The following is a 24335-nucleotide window of genomic DNA, read 5'->3' on the forward strand; positions in this document are numbered from 1 at the left end:
ACTCTTCAGGCTAACCTAGATATGTACTGTATGGTGTATGTATGTATGTATGTATGTATATATTTTGTGTAAGTTTTATGTGTATATATTTTCTTAAGTTTTCGCGGATACCCAGACGAACACAATACAGAAGCCTGATGATGGCAGATGAGATTCTGCCGAAACGTTGCTACAACTTTAAAAGCACAACTATAATAACATGGGAAATAAGTTTTCGCAGGTACTTACATGTATGGTATTCAGCTTTGTTCGGGTATTTTCCCACGTCATTAAAGCTGTGCTTTTAAAGTTGTAGCAACGTTTGGGCAGAATCTCATCTGCCATCATCAGACTTCTGTATTGTGTTCGTCTGTGAGTCAGACTTTGTGTTCATCTGTGAGTCAGACTTGAAAAGTCTGACTCACAGACAAACACAATACAGAAGCCTGATGATGGCAGATGAGATTCTGCCCAAACATTGCTACAACTTTAAAAGCACAACTATAATGACGTGGAAAATACCTGAAAATAGCTGAAATATATATATATATATATATATATATATATATATATATATATATATATATATATATATGTATGTATGTATGTATGTATGTATGTATGTATGTATGTATGTATGTATACACATATATATGTTTTCATAGATTTTCACGGGTACAGGTATGTAAGTCTAGGTGTGTTCGGGTCTTTTCCAGTGTAAGATTAAGAGTATCTTGGCGACGTTTTGCGGTCCCACTCGCCATCCTCAGGCTGGTGCTTTCGGCTTTGCACTGGCATGAAGCTGAAAGCACCAGCCTGAGGATGGCGAGTGGGACCTCGCCAAAACATTGCCAAGATACTCTTAATCTTACACGGGAAAAGAAAAAAAACAAATACACACACACACACACACACAAATTTGGATACAAAAAAATTGTACTAATTCATTTTACTTTAATTTTGCTAGTTAATTGGACATACTTACTGAGACATTTGAGTATGTTTTTTTCCAATAAAAATGAAAACATAGCACTTAGCAGCCCAGAGGAAAGCACTAAGAATTTAGAACCATCAACATTGGTTCTAAAGCATTCTTCCCAAGACAATATTTGCACTGGATGTATTTCTATGGATGTTAAGACTAGGAAGAGGTCAAGCCAGTATTTGAAAATCAGAAATGAATTTTTAAAAACTGAAGAAATGACAGCTCATTGAGTGGTTAATTTATGTAAATGTCAGAGCACGTTGAATACACAGGATACACATTTTCATCCTAAAATTGATTGATAGAAATTATAGTGGCAATTGCAAGAGAACAATTGCCACTATATGATTGCCACTATATTGCCTTTCCTGATTAAGAATAATGTACCAACAACTAGCAAAGCGAATTACAGAATATAACATTAACTCCTCTATTGCTATGTTAATACCATTGTTACCCAGATGATAAATCTAAAACAATAACAGATATAAAGTAAAAATAAACTAGAAATCCACCAACTATCAGTTAAAAATTATTAAACCAAAAGTAATATTTAAAACAAAGGTACAAGTCTTTTACTATACCCACATAAAATTTAGCTATTACATTGTAAACATAACGAATTGTTTTACATCCTAAAGGAGAAGGTTCATGTAAAATTTATCTGGCCTCCCAGGGAATTTATCTATTAGGGGCACAATGTAGATTGATCTAATTTACAGTGTAATAGTAAATATAATATGGTTTCAACCTCCATATCAGAGATAGTTGACCTTTTGTAACTTTGAGTTCAAATGTTTTAAGTGCCATTAAATATGGGGATGTCCAGTCACAAGACACCACTTGATGGAAAGGGTGAAATAAAAAGTCCAGCACTTTTCTCCAAAAATATCATAAAAAGGCAAACAAAACCTGAAGTATAAAGTCACTACTTTCAATTCTGCTGTTCGCTGCTCTGCGCAGCACTTGTTTCAGTGACTCTACCTAAATCATTGTTATATATATTTCTTTAAAATGCATTTATTCCTCCAAATGGAAGCAGAAAGGAAGCATGCCAAAACCATTCTTCTCAAATTCATTACCCAGTTAGATATACTGCTAATATATTATTTTAAATATATAATTTAAAGAAAGTTCTGTTCAACTTTATCTTCATCATTTCACCATAATTTTCTGCTTCACCATATCTTCATGTCTTTTCTCCTTTTTCTCCTGTCCCGCCTCTAACTGCACCTCAAGCAATTTGCCAGCTTTAGAGGCAAACAGGATATCAATATAAAATCAAAGTGGAGAAAGATAAAATGCTCATGAACAGTAAGAGCCAAATAGATGCAATAGTTGGAGCAGTGAAATAGGATTGGGGAGACTCAGCTCCACATTAACAACCCACCAATAGGTTGTTACTTCTTGATAGACTGCCAATGCCACAATGACAAATACTGTATTTTTATTTTGTTGTGTTGATATTTGCTTTGCAAATTATCTCAGGAAGTATTTTAAACTTTTTTTAAAAAAAAGGGATGAAAATAGGCAAATTGCTATTAAGGCCCTTAAATCTTCTCCCTGAAATGAACTTCTTTTTTTGCTGAAGCTTCAAAATTAAATGTTGATCCAGTGGAAAAAAAATAATGGAAAATTAATTTCACAGTCTCATGTGAAATATATTGTATGATATGGAGTGTGTGAATACAAAACTTCCATTCCACCTTTTCTTTATTTTATTTATATGGTGCCTTTCATTTAGAAGCTCATACCAGCATCCACAGCATTCCTTCCTCATATTGTTCTTCACAAGAAGAACTTTTGAGGTAGCATTGGCTTTTTAAAAAATAGAATTAAACTAAATTAATAGAAACGTTGGCTTTAAATACAGGCTTAAAGATTTGGTAGTTACTGGCATCCCTTCCATGTACCCATTTACCTTTCTTTATATGGTGCACTTTCTGTTCTTCATCTGGAGGCTTTGGTGCTGGCCACACTGATGGAGTTCTCCTTGGAAATCTTCCTTCCGTGTAATCTGATGAATGAGTGGGTTGATTGACTGCAGCCCAAGTATAAAGCTGATCTTGCTTTATTTACAAGACAAAAACAAAATACAAACATTATGCATTTTCAAAGCTATTATCTCTCAACTGCTTTTAACCATGCAGTGCTGCTCCAGACTTTGTTTTCACATTTTACTTCATGAAACCTCAAATTGAATTTATTTAAAAAAAAAAATCTTGAAAAATCTTGGATCTATATTTGCTGAGCTAGCAGTATTAAAAAGTCCGCCTTTATATCTGCCTTATAAATAACACCAGAATATTAAATATTTTAAGTCAAAGTTTCTGGGGAACTCAATTGTATGAACAAAATTATCTTGATCTTGTACGAAGAAAGACTTCAGGGGAATCCCAATTACCTGTCAACAGGGTAGAGAACATTTAAAACTAAATTGTGTATATGGGACAGCACACACTGAACTCAGAAGCAACTAAAGGAGTTGCTTGGGTTGTTTGTTAGCCCAGTCAATTTAATTCATAAACACAACGCCATCCTCATGTTGCTGTGGAACAATACCTTGGGCATAGCACATCTAAAATGAACTCTTTATTGACCTTTAAAAAACATAAATTGTGAATAACAAGTTTATCTTAGAATTTGACCTAATTTAATGGTATATTAGACTAAGGTGTAATATTGGTCAGCTTGTTTACTTAAGTTGCCATGATAAGATTTGTTAATTTAACTTACTAAAGCTGAAAACTATAATTTATAAATTTACAAGTACTTTAAAAAGTATTGAAGCTGTAACAGTATTATATATGTAATAATTGCTGAAAACATGACTGTTATATCCCAAGTACCTCGTGTATTACTATAAAGGAAATATCAGTAAAAATACTATACATATATATCTTTTAAAAACTCCCTTTATACAACCATGTAGTTCCTATCTGGGATATTTTAAAGGATTATATAAATCTGGGGTCTGGGAAGAAATTATAAAGTCATCTTTGAAATTCACATGATAACCCATTTCTATTTTCCTTGCCTAGCAGCACTGACAGCTATTTGCAAATGGCAACCTTTATACTTTGTAAAACCTCATTCATGCTCATGCACACAAAAAGTTTTTGAAGCAAAACCCGGCATAGCTGCTGAAAATACAGAAAACAATCAATTCTTAATACAAGACAGCAATGTTATCGTTTTACGATATTAGCATATATACAGCCTTTCATCACAAAAATTGAACATTTAACTATGAAATTTATATATTTGTCTTCCTTTCTCTTCTTTCCCTTGATAAATCAGATAGAAGTTTACCTTTCATACCTTTGCAGAAGTCATTTTGGTTGACAAGGAAGGAAAGTTCTTTATTGCTACTGTCATATATATATATATATATATATATATATATATATATATATATATATATATATATATATATATATATATATATATCAACCATCCAATTTTTCTTTAAAACTTTCAATAACAATAACACAATAATTGTAATACAAACTTTTCATCTGTTATTAAGCAGAGTAGCTCAGCAAGCAGCTGCTGACGAAATGTATATAACATATCCTCTTTCACAATGATGTTGGCTTCTGGTTTAAAACTGCGGAGCTATCTTATAAGGGCGAGGCACCCTGTTTGCCTGCAGAATCTGGAAAGTGCATCCAGTTTCTAATCAATACAGCTACTGCCTTCTCTTATTACTTTCACCCAAACAGTTCTAATTTGCTCACAGATCTACCGCTATTCTAGTTTAAAAAACAGTTACTTCCTATTGATAGGAAATTACATTGTTAACTGCAATGTTATCCGTCAAAGCCGTAGAGTACTTACATTAAGAGCAAACCAGATGAGACCTGCAAGCTGAATTATAGGAATGCTATTATCTTGTTTGTTTCTATACTGACGTAGGCAGAGTCATCTTATGAATAAGTAAATAGCAACTAAAATCTTACAGCGCAGTTAGATATTTTAAGAAGACAAGCTCAGGATCCAAAAAGATCTTGACAGATTTGAACAAAGGGCCCTTTCCAACAAAATGAAATGTAATGTGGAGAAAAGCAAGGTTTTATACCTGGGCAGGAAAAACCAAAGCTATAAGTACAGATTACTGGCTCAAAAACAGTAACTGTGAGAGGGACCTTGGAGTCCTAGTGGACAATCATTTAAATATGAGTCAGTAATGTGCGGCGGCAGCCAAAAAAAGCTAATATAATCCTTGGTTGAATAAACAGAGGCATAGAAACAAAATCACATGAAGTATTAGCATCATTTTATAAAACCGTAGTAATACCTGGACCACGGCATCCAGTTTTGATCACCACATCACAAAAAAGATGTTGAGACGTTGGAAAAAGTACAAAGAAGAGCAAAGGAGTTAATTAAAGGCCTGTAGACAAAAACATATGAAGAACAGCAGGATTTGGAACTAGGGGGACATGATAGCAGTATTCCAGTGTTTGAGAGGCTGCTACAAAGAGGAGGGAATCAATTTATTTTCCAAAGCTCCAGAGTGCAGGACAAGAAACAATGGTTGGAAATTAATCAAGGAGAAAAACAACCTAGAATTAAGGAGAAACTTCCTAACAGTGCAGACAATTAATTAATGGAACAGCTTGCCTTCAGAAGTTGTGGGTGTTTCATCATTGGAGGTTTTCAAGAAGAGATTGGAGAGTCACTTGTCTGAAATGGTATAGGATCTCCTGCTTGAGTAGTGGGCTGGACTAGAAGACCTCCAAGGTCCCTTCCAGCTCTATTCTGCTTCTGATCCTGAACTCATAGCACTCTCTGTTTACAATAGTATCAGCTCTTGGAAAATCCCCAAACAAGGAAAATTTAAGGGTCATGTGTGATAAAAATTGAATTAAATCAATCCATACTTAAACACTTTAAACAGTTGAAAGGAACTTACAATGACTTTTAGTCAGCAATAGGAAGGAAGGAAAGAAGGAAGGAAGGAAGAAGGAAGGAAAGAAGGAAAGAAGAAGGAAGGAAGGAAGGAAGGAAGGAAGGAAGGAAGGAAGGAAGGAAGGAAGGAAGGAAGAAGGAAGGAAGGAAGGAAGGAAGGAAGGAAGGAAGGAAGGAAGAAAGAAGGAAGGAAGGAAGGAAGGAAGGAAGGAAGGAAGGAAGGAAGGAAGGAAAGAAGGAAAGAAAGAAGGAAGGAAGGAAGAAGGAAGGAAGGAAGGAAGGAAGGAAGGAAGGAAGGAAGGAAGGAAAGAAAGAAAGAAAGAAGGAAGGAAGGAAGGAAGGAAGGAAGGAAGGAAGGAAGGAAGGAAGGAAGGAAGGAAGGAAGCAGTGGTGGTATTTGACTGGTTCTGCCCGATTCTGGAGAGCCGGTAGGAGTGATGAGCAGCAAAGACTGAACCGGTTCTCTCCACCGCTCTGCTGTTGGGCCCACCCACCCACCTGGGCTCCTATATTCACCTTTATCCACTGAATTTGAAGTGCAGTTGCTTTGTGCGGCACAGAATAGTGCTGCGTGGCAGCTGCTGAAGCGACCGGGATCGTGCAGGCTTGCAGGAAGCGAGCTAGAATGCCTCTGCACCTGCACAAATGCCTCTGTGCCTGTGCAAAGTGTTCATTTGGCATGTGCGTGCATGCAAAGTGCACCCACCAAGCCACACTCACTGAACTGGTGGCAACAATATTTGAATCCCACCACAGGAAGGAAGGAAGGAAGGAAGGAAGGAAGGAAGGAAGGAAGGAAGGAAGGAAGGAAGGAAGGAAGGAAGGAAGGAAATGAGATGAGATGAGATGAGATGAGATGAGATGAGATGAGATGAGATGAGAGGGAGGGAAGAGGCAAAATAAAAAGTACTGGGAAATTAAAAGACAGATATTACCAGAAATTCTATTTCCTCTTCTTTTGATTTGAATTTTCTTGAACATTTTCCAGTTTTTTTAATAATAAAAAGTCCCAGGTATAACAGAAGACTAATGCCATTTCCAAAAAGCCTCCTTACTTGTTTTTAATCATTCACTTTTGATTAACAGATAATAGGCTTTTCTTTCAGAAAAAATTAGCAGTGCATCCATACTAAAATGTTTGTTTACTTCCCAAAGCCTTCCCAAGACTTGCTTTGTTATCTGGTATAAAGAATGTAAATGTTGAGAGTAGAATGAGGTTTTGCAAAATCAAGTTTCTCAGAATGTCCCTGCTTGTCTCCAGAGTAAGAATGTATTTCAAAACAAGATTAGAACAGAATCCCTAAACAGGCATGCCCCAGCATTGGGGAATATGCTAAGCATTGTCTGGTGGTTTGACTTATCCAGAAAGTTCTGTTCTATGCTATTTGTGAGCAAAGAAAGACAAGAAAACAGACATGCTCTTATTGCAGTCATGTTCTTCTTGCAAGCAATTGGAGATAAACCTTCAATGTTCATACCACTGATAGTTTCTTGTTCAATGTTCAGAAAAGTGGATGCTGTTCTTTAGACATGAAGTCTCTTGGATAATACTCAGAGCCTGCCAGTGACTCAGCTGTCAGGAAAACTGGGATGAGTCACTGGTTCCTGTCATTAAAATCCCATATTAGAAGGAGAATGACATGATTCACATATGTGTCTATCAGTTCTTGATGCAGTATCTGAAATCTTGCTCATTCTGGAAGGCTTACACATATCTCCCAGGCAGGAATGCAGAATATGAGCCCACCGCATGGATGCTGAGATTCAGAGAGTCTTTCAAAAATAAACGTGTCTTCATTTTGCAGCACATTGTATAATTTTGACGTGAACTAGACATAAAAATATGCCCATAGACACCTGCTGCCAAATGTAATACCTTAAAAGGACTTGTCTGTGCCGGCTATGGGTGGCTTTTTGAGCTTGAATTCATGTATCTATTGGGATGGAACTTCCAAAACTTTACGTAAGATCGATTACTATACTGGTTTCGGTTTGTCGGCTTCGCGGCGGTAGGGATTCGCGAGCTGCGCGATCCCTCCCGCGCTAGCCGTTTTGGGGCTCCGACCCGGACGGGTGCGGAGCAAGGCTGCCCTGCAGGGTAGCTGAAGGTAAGGGGATCCGGAGGAAGGGTTTGGGGGTGTTGCAGACCCCTCCCTGGCCGGCAGAACCCCCTGTTACCAGGACGGTGCAGCGGCGGTCCGTAATGGCCGCCACAAAGAAGTTGACAGCCGGGCAAGTATGCGCAGGAGGAAGAAGAGAAAGTTATTGAAAGTAAAAGTTCTTCTTGGTCGACCCAGGGCTTTGAGATTTATCTAATTTAATTCCTGGAAAAGATGGTTTTCTGATGATTTCTTCCACAAGAAAAAAAAAGCGGCTATTTTGAGGTGCTGAAGGAAAGTTTACTCTCCTCCCGACGGAATTAAGCCGGAAGGAGAGGATAAAGAAAATATATTAATTTGGATCTTGTTGGAGGAGATGCCTTGAAGACTTGAGGACAGAAATACAATCTTAATAAGGCTTTAAAATATAGACTTGGATTCTTTTTTTTATTTGTTTGATACCACCCTGGAAGAGGAAGGGGAATTTTGGGCTTGCTTGGATTTATTGAGGATTGTGGATTTTGGGATTGTTTTGCCTTTCTCTCGGAATATTTGGTTGGTGTAAGAAGAAAGAGGAATAAAGAAAAGAAAAGATTTATTTATAATGGCTTTCCTTTTTGAAGACCTGAGGGATGAATATGAGCAAACAAAAGCAGCCTGCAAAGATGGCATGGAAAAAGCTTTTCTATTTCTAGAAATGGCGCTGGTCAATTACCAACAGACAATGGAACAGATGGAAACGGAAGAAGAACAACAAGGAAGAGACGAAGACGCCATCTTCATTGAATCCCAAAACTTATCTAAGGAAGAAGGAAGGAAGAGAGCAAGGAAAATGAAGGACTTAAGATCTAAAAAACATTTGAGAAAGAGAAAAATATGATGCAAAGTAAATATAATGATAATAAACAAGAGAAAAAGGGAACACAACAGAGAAGGGATCCCAGCAAGGTAGAGGTTAGAAGAAGAAGGGGGGTAGGAAGATTTGGTGGGGGAAGAAAGAAAGGGAAAGGCGGAGAAAAGCCTCAAAGCTTTAAAATTGGATGGGAGAAGAGGATTTTTTTTAGAGACAAAGGATGAAATATAATTTTCTGTAAGAAAGATTCTGCTAAGGTACAGAAGATGGTATTGTAACATTTATATTTGAAATAGTAAATTAGAATGGTTTAAGATTTAATAAGAAATTAAAATGTTGAAGTTTTTTAATAATGATTGATTTTTAAAATGTAATAAAATATCGAAGGAAAGGAGGATACAATGTATTTAAACATTTTTGGTGGATAGAATGTACCAAGCAGAACCAAATTGGGTATTTGTTATGCTGAATGTTAATTTTACTAACTTAGGGGGAGGATAGAAAGGCATCATACTCTGATTAGTGATTTCAGGAGAAATTTTTTTTTTATTATAAGAAGAGATAGAGGGATAATTGAATGGGCAAAAGATACAAATTTAATGATTTAATTAAGATGGATTAAATAAGATAGAAATGTGAAGAGTGATATGTGCTATTATTTTAGCCCATGCAAAGAGAGGTAACTGGGGCCAAGGTACTTTACTAAAAGATTTTTTTTATGTTTGTTTGTGTTTGTTTGTGTTTTATGAGAATATTGGGGAAATTATTGTAGAAAGACAGGGAAAGATTCAATATGTAATGATTTGTTTGTTGTTGAAACTTTTAATAAAACTTGTTTTAAAAAAAAAAAAAAAGATCGATTACTATACTGAGGTTTTGGTGTGTACATACACACTGCTGCTCATAGGGTATTTTCTATAAATATGTCTTAATTTCAATTGCCATTTTTTTTTCTTTCTGTTTTGTCTACTGAAAGTGTCAAGACATCCTTTGTTTTCCTACTGAGCTAAGGATGTGTGGATAAATTATTTTGTTTTTTTGGGGTTTGTCCTATAAAGTTCTTTTTTTGCTTGCTAGTATTCTATGTTGTCTTTCATTCAGGACCTTAGGGCAGAATATGAAGCTGGAATTAAAAATAAATAACAGTTTAGGCTGTTGCTTGAAGTATTGTTTGGGATTTTGTTTTGTTTTTTTGCTGCAAATTCTATTTTTCTTGAAATTTGCATTTTGAGTGAAACTCATCCATCTGTCTGTTGACATATAGGCCTAGAATAGGAAAATACTAACTGAAGGGACTTAAAATGGGTTACTGCATTTTTCTATGTACTTCCATGGTTTCCTATGGCCACTCATTTCTTTTCTTTTAAAATACTACCTTTTGCCAATTTTTGCCAAGGCCTAAAGACAAATATTCCAGTCAGCCTCTAACTAAATGCCCCAAAGAAAGCATTTTATATTTTACTTGAAAAAAGCATCTTTTCTAAGTATATTCTAAGATTCTGCATAATGTTTGGGCAAATATGTTTCCTGTAGGCAGGAAATGTTTCTTTTATAATTATTTTTATTGGTTTCATTTAATTAATATATTGAGTTATTAAGTAATTTACTAAGTATAATTGACTGCATGGCCTAGGATCATGAAATAAAGTATAAGAACAATTTATCGATATCTGCCAATATCTTGCTTACAGAGTTTTCAAACAACCAAAAATATTATTTTTATACATGGACATCACCAGACAGAGTCCATCCACAGCAATCAGATTGACTATATTGTTGATAGAAGGAAGTGGAAGAGCTCAATTATAACAGCTAAGAGATGGCCAGGGGCTGACTATGGAACAGGTTATAAATTGCTCATGTGCAAACTCCAAGTAAAATTAAAGCAGAAGAAAGCCAACCAGTTTCCACAATATGGTCTGGAGCATATACTGCCATTTTCAAGGAAAACATAAGACATCACTTGAAGTCCTGCATGTTAATAATGGTGAACAGAAAAACTGTAGGATGAACTTAAAGAAATTTCATGAATATAAAAAGAGACTGCCAGAAAATAAGAAAGCAAATTGGATGTTAGAACAAACTGTAGAAATTGCCAAGAGGAGAAGCCCAAGCCAAGAAAGATAAAGATGTTAGGAAAGAACTTAAACAAGTTCAGAAACTTATTAGAAGATACAAATTATATATCTATCCCTTCAAAGATTAGAATTGTGCAGGCAATGGTTTTCCTTATGATACTCTATAGAAATGGAAATTGGACTCTGAAGAAGCAGGATAGAAACAGCATTCAAGCTTTTGAATGTTTTTGGAGAAAATTTCCAAGAATAACCAGGAATACAAACAAATGGATCACTGAAGGAAATGGATAATTTTGTTCTCATTCGAGAAACAAATGACTAGGCTCAAATTATCCGACTTCAGATGCATTATACAAAGACCGAACTTCATGGAAAAATCTAGAATGGTGGGAAAACTGGAAGAAAAGAGAAGACAACAATCAATAACAAGGCTGACAGATCCAAATGCTTAGTGGTGATGGGCACATTATATTAGAAGATATGAAGAACAGTTTGAGAGCAGATCCTTCTGGAGAAAACCTATCTTTGTGACTGGTAAAAATTGACACCTGTTTGATGGCATTTCTATTTAATCAATTGATAATATACGTTAGTATATATTAATATATAGGTAATCCTCAATGTAGGACTAGTCACTTAGCAACCATTTGAAGATAGAACAGACCTCCCCAGAGCTACTTAGGATCTATTTTTAAAGTTCAATAGCTGCACAGACACACACATACAAACCCATAGTCAAGTAATTGCATTTTGAGCCACTTGGCAACTGAGTCACCTTTATGACTGCTCCATCCTGTAGTTATGTGACTATGGACTGTAACATTTTTTTTTGCCAGTTTCTGGTGTTTGCTTCTAGCAAAAAAAACACCTATTAGGAAAAATGAATTTGCTTAACAACCATAGCATTTGCTTCATGACATTTGCTTAAAGACTGCTGCAATTAAAAAAAAAAAACAGGTCCAATCACATGATGCCATGACTTATGATAACAACAACTTAGAACTGTAATTCCAGGCTTGATTACAATTGCAAGTCAAGAACGACCTGTGCTGAAAAAGCCTACATGGGTTAAAAAGATAGTACAAAATAAAAAAAAATGTAAAGGACATCATATCTTATGGACATTTAAATGACAACCCAAAGTAAGCATCTTAAGAATGGGATGCAAACATAAAAGAGCAAACTATCACAAGAATCTCTGTTAAATAGAAACAAGTGTTTAAGCTATGGCTTACATCAAATGCTGGAGCATTTTGTTGTGCATTCTGACTACTTGGCTCTCTGAAGCAGTCACTGAAGGGAAGCAAAAGACCCATTGCAATGATCCAAGAACAAAGCTTCTCTGCTTCTTCTTGGGGTGCATTCTCCTGTTGACTGGAGAGCTTTTCTAGCAGAGTTCGCCCTGGAGGAAAAGAAAAAGGTTAATGGGTTAAGGTTAGAGTCACCACCATCTGTGACACATCACAATCTGATGGGTAGAAAATATTATCAAGACATCATATGTGAATAAAGCACCTCTTCAAATGCTTTACTCTGGCTTCTTATTTGATAAGCATCAACACCATCAGGACAATATGATTTAGGTGACACCATCTTGGGTTTGGATAGGCCATTTTGGTACAGTAACTGCTACTTTAAGAGCAACAATTTCAGAGAGTTAAGTACTAACTACAGAGACCTACAGGCTGCCTCGGTCATCTGTGGGGAGGTCCTTTGCTTCAGTTATATCTCTTGCATGCATCATGGTCACATAGAAGTAGATTGGAGGATTATATCAGCTGCTTGTACAATCTATTCCATAGTTTGCTCTGTAGTTAAGTGCTCATTAAATAGCATTGCCTTTTCATAGCTTAATTAAATTGCTGCCCACAGGGTACTAAAACTTAATTTTTCATTATAAAGATAAGTTCTTAAATGTAAAATAGTGTTTAACCTATAACCTGCTGTTTATCTGGGAAGACTTATTGGATGAAGCATCAAGCTTATTTACAGACAAACATTCCAAAAAGTTCTGCCTGACAGTGAAATGTGGGGGAAGAAAAGAAAGAGATTGAGTATAATTATCATAAACTATTGCTGTACTTATAGGGGCCAGCTCTTCTACTGGTCAGCTCTTTTCTGAGCTTACCAAGCTCTTAAGAGTATGATTAGAAGTGGGAGGTTGTGTGGTAGCAACAACCTACCAAAGGATGCTTTTTCTGCACTGAAATAGAATTCTGCCAGGAACTGGAACTGTTTAAATTGAGATATGTTATATCTAACTTCATTGTCCTTGACCATCTTATCAAAAACAACATTTAAAAATATGCGTGCTTAAATAAATAAAGAGGAGATCTTTGACACCAAAGCTCATAAACTGAACTACATAAATGAGAAGCATGGTATAGTGGTTTAGGTCTTGGGTTGGAAGAAGGCAGACCCAGGTTCTAATCCAACCTTAGCCAAAAAGCTCAAAAAAGTTGAAATGGTGACTGCAACAGTACAATGCAAGCTCCCAACTCCATTTTTTTTAATGTGCAGCTGCCCCCCCCCCCAAATGTGGTTTTAGATGACTTGGTCCTCAACACAACCTCCCTCATAAGGCTCTTGAGGAAAAATCAGAAGATCCTGCTATGCACATGTCCTTGAGCATCATGTATAAAAGATAAGATGTAAATCTAATAAATAAAAGTAAAAGTACGTTTCAAACGTCAGTTGTAGTGAGACATAAGATATTAACTTTTGTGTATTAACTTTTGTGAACATTTTCAGTTGTAGAGAGGAACATGTGCATGAAACTAAAAACATAGGTTGTCCTAATTTCACTCCATGTAATCTACACACACTCATTATTAAATCTATTATATTCCATATTTTAATTTAAACATGTTCAAAATTATATTTACTTAAATATCCATATTATCCATCAAGCCTTGTCCCTGAAATATACAGTAGCCAACCACAATTCTATTGGCCTTTGCAAAAGCTATGAAGACCTGGCTCATCCAATGTAAGTTATGTGAGCTCTGCTATGGGTATATGTGATTAATGATTTTGTGATTTTGCTGAGCTTCAGTGTGGTTTTATCTGGTCTTTCTTAGTTTAGTGGAAGGCTTTGTTTTTACTTTGTTCACCACCCAGAGTTTCTTGTACTGTCCACTTAGATGGCCATATATTATTAGATTAATAAATAAGTAGTAAAATAAATATTTTCTTTAAAAATATGCACAAGTGTTGGAGGATTTTGAGCAGCAAAATCTGACAAGTTCTCTAACCCACCCACTAATCTAGGAAAAATGAATCAGATGTGTTTGTTTAAAAGAGTAAAAAAGAAGAAATGACATTCTTGAGCCTCCCCCCCACAAGAAACATGATGTGGTTCCTGCGAACTTGCCAATCTGGCAATTTTTTTATAAATAAATCTCAATTTACCCAAATTCATCAAATGGATTAGTCTGTTTTTGCTGGAAAAACAGCAGAAAGTTCAGTTTATGCTCACATGTGCACATAAACAGAATATAGCAATAGTACACATAGAAGAGTATCAAAAAGGTACAAGGAAACAGGAAATGTACCTGGTCTAGGGAGCCAGCCAGCTTCTTAATACCAATGTTTTGAAGATGAGTTTTTACATCCCTTACAACAAACAATGAATATTGTTTTATAGAATGGAAAGATTTCCGACAGCAGGAAGGAGGCAAATATAACATTAATCTCTAAAGAGCGACAAGATTTGACTTTCATGAGAACTATTGACCAGTGAAATTATTGATTTTACTGAATAATTGTTATCAATTGTTTGCTATGCTACTGCTCTTAATGCTTATTCCTATTTATAGGCAACCCTGTAACAGAGTTGTTAGTTGACTCACACAATAGAAAATACATTCATAAGGGCAATAAATCCTAAACCCATACTACAGAACTAACCTCACAGAACACAATAGGGTTTATTTATAAAATGCACAGGAGACATCATTAGTTGCTCATTTGCTCTGAAATAATCAGCTGTCACATTCAAAGCTACCTAATGATTTTAGAAACACAAACTGTTCCAAACAGCTGCTTGAGACAAGATTTTTTAAAAAACAAACAAACCTATAAATACCAATGTATTTTCACTAGAACAAAATAAAAGAAGCAAATCAAACCTTTTTCATTCTTCAAATAATTTAAACATATTGACCTACCAATTCAGTGATTAAACTCTGCAGACCATTCTAAAGGAAGAGTAAGAAGAAATAAATGAGCATTTTGTGACACACTAGTTACTGAATTTTGCATTGTTTTTTAAATAGGTGAAGATGCAACACAACCATTTAATGAAAGATAAGCTCTCAGGCTAATATTTAGCAGCAATGTATGAATGCTAGGACTTTTCTGTCATTTAAAATGGTTGCTGAAACTTCCAAATAGAATTGTAACCCCCTTTGACAACATCAGGAAGAAAAACAATACAAAATCCAGTTCTGTCTGTTTTAATAATATGCACACTGCATACCTCACACTGCATGATCATGTATCCCATAAACATTTAGTACACATATGCTCATACACAAAGCATAGTCCTTCCCTAGATGGAAGATTTCTTCTTCTCAATCTATCACCAGACACACACATCCCTTAAATACATGGTTTGTGTACATAATCAGACTTCTGAATGTGAAAAATAGGGAGTAGTACCAAAGAATGCTAGAATCTAGACCAGTGCTTCTCCATCTCAGCAACATTAAGATGTGGAGGACTCCACATCATTCCAGAATTAATCAGCCTCCCAGAATTCTGGAAGCCTAGATTTTAAGAGTTGAACATCTGAAAGTTGCTGTGGTTGAGAAACACTCCCACCGTGATGGCGAACCTATGGCACATGTGCCACAGGTGGCATGCAAAGCCATTTGTGTGGGCATGCGAGCCCCAGCCAAACTTACCTGCACTGTACATGAATGCACCTCCCAGCTGATTTTTGGCCCGTTTGAGGCCGTTTTCACCCTCCCGAGGCCCGAGGGAAGCCTCTGCAGCCTCAGGAGGCCGAAAAATGGGCCTTCCAGAAATACCAGAAGTGCCTGTTTTCAGACTCCGAGCTTCCAGAGGCTTCCCTTAAGTCTACTGGAGGGTGAAAACAGCCTCCACCAAGCTCCAGAGGCCCTCCAGAGGCTGAAAATGGGCACTTCTGGTATGTCCAGAAGGCCCATTTTTCGGCCTCCCGAAGCTGCAGAGGCTTCCCTTGAGCCTCGGGAGGGCAAAAATGGCCTCAAATGGGCCAGAAATCAGCTGGGAGGTATGCGCAGTGCAGGTAAGGGGGCAGGGATGTTGCAAGTGTATGTGCAAGGGGGGATATTTGCATTGTGGGCACCGGTGCATGCGCGTGTGCTTTCAGCACACCACAACAAAAAGGTTCACCATCACTGCACTACCATCTACCATCCTGTGTGGAAATTGCTCTACTCTATTATTATAAATTCAAATAAAAAAAATTCCCAGCTAAAAATATGCTCAAAGTCTATGTAATATAATCAACCTTTATAAAATTTAACATGAACAACAGTATGTGGGTTTACAAATATAAGCCAAAAAACAGAGGGATTTGCTTGCAAATTATATTGTTAAAAATGGAACTGATTCCTGTAATTCTCCAGCACTATTATGAGAATGCCAAGCTGTGGGATGTCCTTAGGAAAATAAGAATCCCACAACACCTCATTGTCTTCAAGTAAAATCTATAGCAACAAGAAGCCAAAGACTGTATGAAACAGACTGGTAGGCTGACAAGACAGAAAAGGCAAGATTCTCTCCTTATTTATTCAATTTATATATAGAATATGATGTACTGGTTAAAAGCATTGGGCTAAATTTCAGGAGACTGTGAGTTCTAGTCCTACTATAGGCGTTAAGTCAACCTAGGAAGAAGACAATGGGAAACCACTTCTAAAAATATTGCCATGAAAACTACAGGGACTTGTCTTCACAGTCGTTAAGAGAAAAGACTAATTTGAAAGCATACAAGCCTATAGATGAATATATATATGAAAGCAAGATGAATTATAAGAAAATAACTGTGGCTGTAAAAAAAATAGAAGAAACATCAATAATTCTATGCTGATGATACTATGTCAACTGAAAATCCAAATGATTTGTTCATACTTTCTAGAAATGAAAGTCAAGGAACAAAGTGAAAAAAGTAGAACCAAGATTAAATATAAAGACCACCAAAGTAATGGTAACAAGTACAGCTATCAACCTAACTGGACAACAAAGACATGGAAGTTATAGATAGTTTATTTATTTATTTTATTTTATTTATTTGTCAAGTGATTATAAGATAACAGGTATAAGTATAAACATAGTTATGAATACATGAAATGGATACATATAAGAAAAAAAACAGTAGGACAGGGACAGTAGGCATGTTGGTGCGCTTATGCACGCCCCCTACAGACCTCTTAGGAAAGGGGTGAGATCAATAGTAGACGGTCTAAGGTTAAAGTTTTTGGGGTTAGGGGAAGAAACCACAGAGTCAGGTAGAATATTCCAGACATTGACCACTCTGTTGCTGAAATTGTATTTCCTGCAATCAAGTTTGGTGCGGTTGACCTTGAGTTTGTATTTATTGTTTGCTCTTATGTTGTTATGGTTGAAGCTGAAGTATTCATTGACAGGTAGGACATTGCAATATATAATTTTATGTACTATACTTAGCTCGGACCGAAGGTGACGTAGTTCTAGGTATATACAAAGTATATATATATACTATATATATTGTATATTATATATTATATATACACTGCTCAAAAAAATAAAGGGAACACTTAAACAACACAATGTAACTCTTAGTTAATCACTTCTGTGAAATCAAACTGTCCACTTAGGTAGCAACACTGATTGACAATCAATTTCACATGCTGTTGTGCAAATGGAATAGACAACAGGTGGAAAGCATAGGCAGTTAGCAAGACATCCCCAATAAAGGAGTGGTTCTGCAGGTGGTGACCACAGACCACTTCTCCATTCCTATGCTTTCTGGCTGATGGTTTGGTCACTTTTGAATGCTGGCGGTGCTTTCACTCTAGTGGTAGCATGAGAGGGAGTCTACAACCCACACAAGTGGCTCAGGTAGTGCAGCTCATCCAGGATGGCGAGCTGTGGCAAGAAGGTTTGCTGTGTCTGTCAGCGTAGTGTCCAGAGCATGGAGGTGCTACCAGGAGACAGGCCAGTACACCAGGAGAGGTGGAGGAGGCCGTAGGAGGGCAACAACCCAGCATCAGGGTTGGTACCTCCGCCTTTGTGCAAGGAGGGACAGGAGGAGCACTGCCAGAGCCCTGCAAAATGACCTCCAGCGGGCCACAAATGTGCACGTGGCTGCTCAAATGGTCAGAAACAGAAACTCCATAAGGGTGGTATGAGGGCCCGACGTCCACAGGTGGGGGTTGTGCTTACAGCCCAACACCATGTAGGGCATTTGGCATTTGCCAGAGAACACCAAGATTGGCACATTCGCCACTGGCACCCTGTGCTCTTCACAGATGAAAGCAGGTTCACACTGAGCACATGTGACAGATGTGACAGGGTCTGGAGATGCCGTGGAGAACGTTCTGCTACCTGCAACATCCTCCAGCATGACTGGTTTGGCAGTGGGTCAGTAATGGTGTGGGGTGGCATTTCTTTAGGGGGCCGCATAACCCTCCATGTGCTCGCCAGAGGTAGCCTGACTGCCATTAGGTACCGAGATGAGATCCTCAGACCCCTTGTGAGACCATATGCTGGTGCGGTTGGCCCTGGGTTCCTCCTAATGCAAGACAATGCTAGACCTCATGTGGCTGGAGTGTGTCAGCAGTTCCTGCAAGATGAAGGCATTGATGCTATGGACTGGCCCGCCCGTTCCCCAGACCTGAATCCAATTGAGCACATCTGGGACATCATATCTCGCTCCATCCACCAATGCCACATTGCACCACAGACTGTCCAGGAGTTGGGGGATGCTTTAGTCCAGATGTGGGAGGAGATCCCTCAGCAGACCATCCTTCACCTCATCAGGAGCATACCTAGGCATTGTAGGGAGGTCATACAGGCACGTGGAGGCCACACACACTACTGAGCCTCATTTTGACTTGTTTTAAGGACATTACATCAAATCTGGATCAGCCTGTAGTGATTTTTTTCTACTTTAATTTTGAGTGTAACTCCAAATCCAGACCTCCATGGGTTGCTAAATTTGATTTCCATTGATAATTTTTGTGTGATTTTTGTTGTCAGCACATTCAACTATGTAATGAACAAAGTATTTAATAAGAATATTTCATTCATTCAGATCTAGGATGTCTTATTTTTGTGTTCCCTTTATTTTTTTGAGCAATGTATACACACACACACACACACACACACACACACTCACAGACGAACACAATACAGAAGCCTGATGATGGCAGATGAGATTCTGCCGAAACGTTGCTACAACTTTAAAAGAACAACTATAATGACATGGGAAAATACCCGAACAAAGCTGAATACCATATATACATATACATATACATTATAGTATATATATAGTATATATAGATCTTTGGTTATTCGGGTTTTCTCCAGAAGATTGGAAGTATCTAGGCAACGTTTCGATGAAGTCTCATTCATCATCTTCAGGCTTCTGTCTTCAGCTCTGTGCTTCTCAGAGAAGCACAGAGCTGAAGACAAGCCTGAAGATGATGAATGAGACTTCATCAAACGTGCCTAGATACTTCCAATCTTACGCTGAGAAACCCGAATAACCAAAGATCCACATACAAATACCGCGAGAACCTCAGAAAACAAATAGTATATATACTATCTATATACTATAGATAGTTTCGGCCTTTCAGGATTGACTGTCAACACTAAATAAACCAATAGCCAAAAATATGCTACAATAACATTTAGTAGGACAGCAATAGAGGCTGTGATATTCTTTATTTACTTAAATTAATTTAAAAGTTAGACTTTGAAGGAACAAAACTGAAACAGTATTTTTGCTTTTGAACATTAGTACTGGAGAAGAATCTGGAGTATACCAAGAACAACCAGAAAATCCAAAGTTCTCACTCAAGGCACAAATTACCAGGCTCAGACCATCATACTTGGGACTATATTACCTAAAGTCTCAATCCTTGAAAAGTTCATAATGTTTGGAAAGGGGAAGGAAATAGAAAAGTACAGCTAAAACAAGGTGGATTCATTACAAGGCAATTAGTGTACTACTGAGAAACTTAGACAGCTGGATTGATGGCATATTGACTTGGAGGAAGTCTGTCTAAACAGTCACTAAAAGTGGACATGGAATTGATGGCACTTAATCAACTAATCTGAGAAAGTTCCTGTTATAGCCAATAGCAATTGCACTGAATTCAGAAAGGCCTGTTTTCATTTCAAGATTTGCTTCAACATATTATTTTGCTTACTTCTTATTACAGCATATAAGGAGGAATTCTTTTCTGGTAACTCATTCCATGTTGACTAATGGAACAGACATACAGATGTTAATATCAAGAGATGATTGCAATTACCATGTAAATTAGCATCTTAAACCTATCTCACAAACAGACCTTTTATATGTCTCTTGTATTCATAGTGTCCTGCACTTTCAGAAGTAGATATTTACAAGACATTAAAAATAATTCCTGACCGGCTGAACAATGATTGTCATTTTTGTTGCAAAGTAGTAAATAAACCTCTGCAGTTATACTGAGGTTAGATCCCTTTACTAAATTTTACTGTAGCTGATGGGTATTTCTGCATTTGACTCATTCTCAAAAGCACTTAGGGCAGAGTTTTTCAGGATAATACCTTATTCTTTCTTTTCAATAATCATGTTGGGTTTGACCTGCAGATATTTATAGGCTCTTAAAAGTGTCCTTGAAATATATAAATACAAGAAGCTCTCTTAGCACTGGCTTTATTTATTAAAATCGTTTCTCTTAGTTCTGTGCAAATAATATTTGAGTGGCTTATAGCAATTAAAAATGCAAATGATTAGCAGAATAAAAAGCAATAATCAGAAGTAAAACTAAAATCACTACCAGCCAAATCAACTGGTTTATAATTAAGAGATCAATGGAAGGGATGGGCTGTTGCCATTTCCCTAAATAGTGTTAAAATTGGGGCCATATGTTCTCCTCTGGGATGCAGTGTCCATAGTCCACAGGAATCCACAGGGGAGAAATATTTCTTCCACATGGCTAGATGAACTTCTACTATTATGGATTTGTAGGACTGCATGGCTCAGATTTCCTCTCTGAAACAATGTCATCTTTTGAAGCAAAAGACCTACTCTGTTGCAGTGCTTCAGACAACATACAAACGGCTCTGTTTCTGTTGGTCTTTTCTAAGATAAGGTCTTAAACACTGTTAAAAACTAAGGTGTTGATTGACCTCATTCAATCAACCGTTAACTATTTTGGAATGACACAGGTGCTTTTTCAAAAGGCAACTGGACTGTTTTTTTTTCCTCTTGAGGAAGAAAATGTTTCCCTTCTCATGCAAGAAGCTTCATCAGTTCTGATGGGGGATGGAAGGATAGGTTCTGATAGAATGGGGGGATGGGAGAATTATATTAGCACTCTCTCTGAAGCAGTTGAAGACACTTGGGGGTTCAGCTGTGCCTTCAGGGTCATCTGAATTACATTGAATTGGAATGTGCATATGGTGTGATTTGCCATCAGTTGTCTGTTGTATTGTATTAGTGTAATTGAGTTACTGATTTTTGGCTTTTTCTAACCATTTACATTCATGTTAATAGAAAAGCAGTATGGACTAATACCAAGAAAAGTGACAACACAAGTAACACCACTGGTCCATCTAGCATTGTCTACTGAATTCAGGGCTTTGGATAGGGATTTTTGTCTCCCAATCAGAGAATGAATATAAGCATGCAAGATATGTATACTATAATGGACTTTTCATAGCTAATATCTAAACAAAAAGTATATATAAAAATAAAGCTTTGACTTTTATAACTATCATATATACAGTACATAGCTTATTTTTGTTGTGTATCTGAATTATTCATTCTGAATAAATCATAATTTAGTGTGTCTGTTTTCTTCTTCTGAACAAAACTCTTAGTAATTCTTTTATTTGATGATTTGCAAAAGTCCTCTGATCTGTAGTTGTGTGATATCAATCTTAATAAAATCATATAGTCAATGGACTTAATTCAATAATTTGAACAGCATTGTCATGGAAGTCAGGCACGTTAAAGAAAATAGAAATTAGACTTCCACAAAGTAATATAAGTATTTTTCTTGAATGGTTTCATATTTAAACTACTTTGAATTTCATTCAAACAAAAAGAAATATCAAGGTTTCTCCCCTTTATTCTCACATTTATCCATTATGTTCTGTAAGTTTTTACTGTCTTTCAGCATAATCAGAAAATATGGTTCATACCTAGTAAAATTCAACATGTCCATTTATTTGATGTAGCAAGTCATTATTGTCCTTTTTCAAACTTTTTAAACAATCAATGCCATTATATCATACCAAAAATTAAAAGAAGATTCCCTAACAAATAAAAATTTCATACAGGGGGAAAAATTGGATGCAATGTGGAGCAGATACTAAGCTTTTCCACTTCTAGTTTTTGCACTGTTAAGTGATGGCCCAGCATCCTTTAAGAAACATTAACAATGTATGTGAATATGCATGTGTATATGTATGTGTATATGTATACACACACATGTACACATATACAAACATACATACATATACATGCAAACTTATATACATATGGTACAGTATTGCTTAATATGGCCTATGGGGATCCCATTCCTATTTGGAGGTGGGAAAAAGTTGTGGTCCATAACTATCAAACTTCAACATATACTTATTGTACATGCTTGAAAAATAGTTACAATAAAGTATAATTCAATTTCATTGAAGCAGAAGAGTTTTCCCTCCACAGAAAACAAGGTTGTGCAAAGCTCTTTAGTAGTCCTTTCTTTTAATACAGGATGTACAGGAGCATCTTCCAATGGCTACCGCAATAGCTAGGAGAGGCCACAAGCCAAAGTTTAGTATAGAATGTTCAGGATTTTAAAAGTTCATTTGGTTATACTTTTCTCCCTCAGAGGTGGTGGACTACCCTCAGGTCCATTCAGTTTTATTCTCATTCCCTTTGTTGTTTTAAGAGGCTGAATAGACTGAGGGCAGATGCTTTCCTTGGACAATTTCCAAGAAAAGGGCAATATTGTACAATGCTGGTTTATGTAACATGGAAGTCAAAAAAATTTCTACAGCACTGACTCCACAGCAGATTGTTTCCTTGGAGCGGATTTGAATATGTCAATATGCCAAAGTTTATGCGAAGCTGGAACATAAACCATATAAAAGTTTAGCTTCCTCTTTTTTCACTGAATGTGTTACATTTCTGCCCCTCATAAAGAACCAGAGTATTTGAAGAATAGCCTCAATGACTAAACATGTTCGTTCTTGCCATCCCCAGATTCTGTCTTTTTAAAAATAGCTGTGACGGATAATTAAGCTCTGAAGAATAAACTCTTTGAAAATACCCCCAAACAGCCTTTTTTTTTATTTTTGTCCAATAATGTGATCATATGATATAACTGTTTATTCAAGCTAAAATAAAGAATCTAAATGCCATTAAAAGAGAAAGTGGATGTGTCATATCCAGCAAACAGCATACTTAACTTCTAAATCCATGAGCTCACATATTTCTATCCAAATTTCACAGCTAAATTCTGGCTGTTGCTCAAAGACATATTAGCCAGTGTTATTTCTTAAACAAGTAAATCCTTTGTACAACTTTGTTCACAAATTTATTATGTAAATTTGGCCATGATACAGCATTTTTGACTTTTTGCCAAAAACTCCTAAGAATGGCTGCATTTATATAGAAGTTTCCAAAGAATGTCAGTTTGATACCACTCAGAGCAATTACTGATTTGATTCATTTCTTGGTTAAAATATAAATTTGTTAGAAACATCAGGTGACTGAACTGCAGGACCAGTGTGTTTTTACAAAACACAGTAAAATATATCAGAATTGTTCTGTATATCCCTAGTGCTAATAGCAGTCACATTCAGAAGTTCAGCATACAATTAAGGGACAAATGTACCATCTGTTTGATGGATGGGCGAGGCCTATAGCACCATCTGTTTAATTATAGTGGAACACTAATAGATACTGTAAAGTTCAATCTGTAACAAACATTTCTTTGTATTTTTACTTCCACATCTTGCAAAGTAAATCTTTTTATTTGTATTTGAATAGAAATGTCCAGGCTAAATGTTAAATATTTTGTGAAAAACAGGAGTTTTCCTTTTATGATATAGAAGGGGGATTTAAAGAGGGGAAAAAATGAAGATATTTGTATATGCCTTGCCTAATCAACACAATGTATATTATTTTTGTTGTATTTTGCCCAAAACAACACTTCTGACTACCTTGGTTGTTCTCAAGACAA

At 36.6% G+C, this 24335-nt stretch overlaps 1 protein-coding gene across 1 annotated transcript in view; it reads right to left on the reverse strand.

The window, feature by feature from the left end:
- FMN2 (formin 2) overlaps window positions 1-24335 on the reverse strand; it is a 193930-nt gene that overhangs the window by 154594 nt on the left and 15001 nt on the right. The window contains 2 exon segments of the mRNA XM_087967456.1: window positions 2886-3033; window positions 12144-12310. Coding sequence (XP_087823582.1) covers window positions 2886-3033; window positions 12144-12310 — 315 coding nt within the window.

Source organism: Notechis scutatus, chromosome 1 (genome assembly GCF_049901735.1).
Source record: "Notechis scutatus isolate UNSWTSFEM ecotype Mainland chromosome 1, rNotScu1.2, whole genome shotgun sequence".
Lineage (NCBI taxonomy): Eukaryota > Metazoa > Chordata > Lepidosauria > Squamata > Elapidae > Notechis > Notechis scutatus.